Source organism: Montipora capricornis, chromosome 8, assembly GCF_036669925.1.
Source record: "Montipora capricornis isolate CH-2021 chromosome 8, ASM3666992v2, whole genome shotgun sequence".
NCBI lineage: Eukaryota > Metazoa > Cnidaria > Anthozoa > Scleractinia > Acroporidae > Montipora > Montipora capricornis.
This window is the reverse complement of record NC_090890.1, coordinates 29,537,165-29,542,164: the sequence shown is the minus strand read 5'-3', so window position 1 is coordinate 29,542,164 and position 5,000 is coordinate 29,537,165. Positions and strand designations below refer to the sequence as shown.

The following is a 5,000-nucleotide window of genomic DNA, read 5'->3' as shown; positions in this document are numbered from 1 at the left end:
ACTTGCATTTGATTGTTATGCAATACAACATTCCCGGATGAACGCGTGCTTCGGTTTGACGCAATAAATTGTTTGTTCAATATGGAAGTCTCGCCTCTTTTCTTCTTTGCACAACAATATCAAGTAATAAATACAGAGCCAAAAATTAATAAGATTACAATTTTCATGATAGACAATTCAAAGTTTATTGCTAAAGGGAGTTTGACTGTAATCGTTGCTTGTCAGTAACTTCATTAGTTCAACATAAATTATTTAGTTTGTCAATGGATTATTCATTTTCTTTTATTAGGAAGGTACCTCTATGGTGTTACTACTGGATGATTTCCACAACATCCAGACAGTTCGCATGCCAGACAACCTAAAGTTGTCAAAAGCGACGCATATGGCATCTGCCCTTCTTGATATTCACCAGGGAATACCAGCTGTTGACGAAGGGAGACTGAATGTAAAGGTGGTATTGTAAAAAGTCACCTGCAAGAAATTTTCACTAAAGGTCTTAAAAACCATCACAAGTCATTTCTTAGTTCTCTTCCTGAGCAATGCCAAAAACTGAGGGCAAAAGATGTAATGATATAATTATTATTTATTTTCTTTCTTGAGCCCTTCATTTAAATCATACCTGTAGTGAGTCTAAATTAAGAGACATTTCAATAATAATAACAACAACAGCAATAATAATAATAATAATAATAATAATAATAATAATAATAATAACAACAACAATAATAGTAATAGCTGTAATAGTAATAATTCTTTTGTTGTGGGCATAATAGAGAACAGTGCATATGTACACTGTACATTTCAGTATCTTGAAATCCAGAAATCTGCTAATAAATTAGCATGTTCACTGTGATGTGCCACATTGCACCCTATTTTATCCCAGAAAGCAGTTTCACTAAAAGTGCAAGTAACCCTTAATTCCACATAATTCCTTTAAGTTTAATACAGTCACTCAGCACAACTGCCATTTTTAATTTCCAGAGTATACAACGGCCTGGCATATGAGGACCTTCATACCCTAAACAGTTGCGTTTTAGTGGATGAATTTGAGACAACCTTAAAGCATATGGTGGACTACAAATCAGCACTAAACCATACTTTCCTGTCGGCTCCTAACCTTCAAGATTTTTCAAAAAAATATGTAATACCTTTCCCTGGAGACTGGCCAACCTGGTTTTACACAAAAAAACTAGTTGCTCAGCTACCACCAACCAGTAACATACACCACCCTTACTTGTCCCTTATTCCAGAACAAGGGCCCTTTCATGTAAGCTTAAATATAAATGAAGATATTGTGCAAAATTACCACACCATTTTTGCAAAAGTTTATAAGGAAGTGTTTGGCAGTGAGTTTCCAAAAAGGCCAAAACCATTTCGGACAAGCCTCATAGTGACAGGAACCTTATGTGGATGGCTGCTCATTAGAGACAAAGTCCTGGCTAAATTCAGGTTCTGCAAAGACATTGAATTTTTATACCTTGTAAATTTACTTGAAGAAGTTCTACCACTGGTCTTTTTTCAGTATGACAGCATCTTTCGCTCTGGAAACTTAGAACACTACATAAATGTTATGATTCGCCTAGCAATTATTTTTATTATCTGGGAGCGCCATCACTATGACAGATCTACCCTATCTATGTTAAGTGACTTATACCACCAGAAGATCAACTTCCCCTCTTACTACAATTTCAAGAAAAAATGGCTATCAATACTAACAGAACAGAAAGTAGAAATCTGGCACTCCTTACTACGCAACCACATTGCAACACACTATGGTGGAAATGAAATTCACAACACAGCAATTTCTCTGGCTGCTTCAGACACTCTAAGACAATTCCATGCATCGTTTGTGAGGCCATACGTCAGAGGGCAATCTGAAAAAAACATGAAACTAGTTGCAGGTAATGTTTTTATCATTTATCATCATCATCATCATCACCACTATTGTTCTAATTATTCAGTAACAAACTCAGTAATAAGTATCTGCAATGTAAGAAAATGCATGATGGTTTACAGGGGAAATATTGCTTTCTGGCACAAGCACATGGATAAATTGCAATCCCTAAGCAGAGCAAATCATTCCAGATGTGATGTAGTAGGTACAATGTCAATACATTATTTTCATTGCCTATGGTCTTATGGACGATGGCTAAATCCAGTAAGGGTAAAATAATTTGGTTGTTCTAAAATACTTACAGCTGCACTGAATCATTCTCCTAAAAAACTTGATAGCGTGTAATTATGTTATTCATCATACAAATTCACTGAAATTATCTCACACAGGTAAAGTTGCTGAGGTGCTCTTAAATATATTCCAGAAAGTTGCCCAAAATATTGGAAAGTCTAAAAAGGTGAAGTCATAACAGCCTTTAGAGAGTGTATTTCATGTACATGTACTATAGGTATTTTCAATGTAGCTTGGTACTATAAGCTCTTTAAAAAAACTCTTTTTGTAATAAAATTATTCATCCAGACAATCATAACCAAAACCAGATTGCAACAACGCATAAGAACTGACCAGCAAAACAGCATAATTATTATAAGAACTAACAATGTCTTCGGCTGAAATTCATAACCATAAATTAACATACCTTTTGCATGAATTACACCTGAACTCTTACTGATTATTTTAAGTTGCCTTCATGGCCACTTTGCCATCCAAAAAGCTTTAGAATATAACATTCTTCGACGAAGCACCATTACTCAAAGACATAAACTGTAATAGCTCTTCAAACTAAAATTACTATTTTCAATCTCAAAATAACTTGATTTACAAAAATATAAATTCTGCAAATTTAATAAAAAATGTTTGCTATACAGGTTACAGACAGAGCTCCCAGTCAAGTCCATAACCAACAGCAGCCAAAGTTCCACCTATGGACACTAAATGAAACTGTTGACACCAAGTCTCTGCCTCTTGCTTTCAAACATCTGGACGGCAACTATAGATATCCAAGTGCTCAAATTTTATGTGACTACAGGGACTGTGCTTTCACTGAAAACACTGACAAAGTTCTTAGACTAGCTTGCTGCCACACATTTCACCAGGAATGCTACTCTCTTAATAACTCTAGCTGTCCGATCTGCACAAAGCCCCTTTTGAAGAAACTAACCACACTAACTGATGCCTTCAATGAAAGTTTACTTACTCCTACTAAATCTTCAACAAAGGCCACTACAAACCCTCACAATGTACATGTAGCCTCTGAAGAACAACAAGACCAAGAAATGGCCCCTAACAATTCCAGACAACCAGCATTCTATGAATCTGACGAATGGGAAATGTTTGTTGACAACTTCCTGGCCACTGTCACTGTTCCACAGCCTTCAACATTAAGTTCAAACCCACAACAACAACAGCTACATGAACAGCAACAACAACAGCAGCAGCAGCAGCAACATGCGCTCCAACAACCTGCGTCACATCCACAACCTGCAATCACTCCTTCACAGCCACATTCTTCAGTCATGAGTATTTATTGTTTCCCAAACCATGCCTTATGGTTCTTTCCTCCACATATCTCACAGTCAACATTTCAGGGAAGATCTGGTTCTAATGCCTGCTCATTCATTGCACTTTTCATGGCAAAGTTATTTAATGTAAATAGTAATGCAACAGTGAATATCAGCAATGAGCCATCATCACCTCCAGTATGGTTGGGAATTCTCAGCATGGCAATACAAGCAGGAAACAGTGTCCATGATTGTGTAACAGGGGGGCAACCAATTAACTTCTCAGTCAATGAAGCCATAATGCATCTTAATGGTGGTATTGGCAAAACCATAGTTGAGGAAACTCTAGACATAGGATTCACAAATGAAAATCCTCTAGTACCACAATCCTCTTTAAGTTTTTACCTTGAGCGTTTATCTCATGAGACGTCCAACATTGCTGCCATAGTCATAGTAAACCACATGACCATCTGTTTTGTTGCCCGAGATGGAAAACTGTTTGTCCTTGACAGTCACTTCCATTTCCCTCATGGTGCCATGGTTGGTGTTTCTGACATATCAGGAAGAGAAGCATTTCTGGCAAAAATTAAACAAGCACTGGCATTACAACACAACTTATGTTCTCTTACATTTGTAACATTTCTGTGACTAAGACCAGTTATTTTGCATGTACAGTGTTAAGTGCACAGAACGAATTTCAAAAGAAGATAAATTAAAACTTATTACAAAGTGAACGAATGACATCATTCGCATAAGAAAAGAAATTGCTATCCACCTTACATGGATCATTACTTAAACTCTAAATAATCAGCGAGATAAAGGCTGACACCTCCACCAGTCCTACCAACCCTATGATTACCAATAAAATTAAAACCAGGAATATCAGACGAATGACTGGAATCATCTAGCCATGTTTCCCAAATACCGATCACAGAAAATTTAAGCACAACTCTTCCTAAAAAATTAGAAAATCTATCCAACTTATAGGAAACTTTACTATGAATGTTTAAGTGAAGGAGTGCTAGGTTACCCCTATTATTAGTGAAGTGTTATAACAAAGGAACAACACACACAAGATGGCGGATCTACACAACACAACTTTATTCCCCACACCACGTGCGGGTATACCCACGTGTGTGGTGCAACCGCTGACCTGATGTTACATCTCCCTTTTTTTTGGCGAAAGAAAAGCAAGTAAACAAAGGAAACACAACTGAAAAAATTACAGAATTAACAAACAGTGGCAATGCAAAACTCCAGACAACATGACCACTGGAGTTGTGTTTCTGTTTCCAAATTGAACACAATACTTTGTGAAATGTAAAAAACTGTTCTCACTGTGGCTAAAACTTGACATAGTCTTTGAACCTTGGAGGTTCTCTAACTGTCCTACCGGACCGTGTGGTAGTAGCCATAGACATTTTGACTGGTGTTGACCTAGGATTATGCAGGGCTCCTGCACCAGACATCTCAACTTCAGTGTCTGTTAGGTCTTCATCCGATGGGGCTGGGTCTTCATCAGATGGGGCTGTGCATACAAACTCTGA

General features: G+C 37.2%; 1 protein-coding gene across 1 annotated transcript; it reads left to right on the top strand.

Annotated features, from left to right (window-relative positions):
* The first annotated feature begins 220 nt into the window (after window positions 1-220).
* Window positions 221-4,101, top strand: LOC138013917 (uncharacterized). The gene is made up of 4 exons (XM_068860954.1): window positions 221-459; window positions 982-1,901; window positions 2,284-2,351; window positions 2,821-4,101. The coding sequence occupies exons 1-4, from the start codon at window positions 302-304 to the stop codon at window positions 4,099-4,101; spliced, it is 2,427 nt and encodes an 808-aa protein (XP_068717055.1). The 5' UTR covers window positions 221-301.
* Window positions 4,102-5,000: the final 899 nt, after the last annotated feature.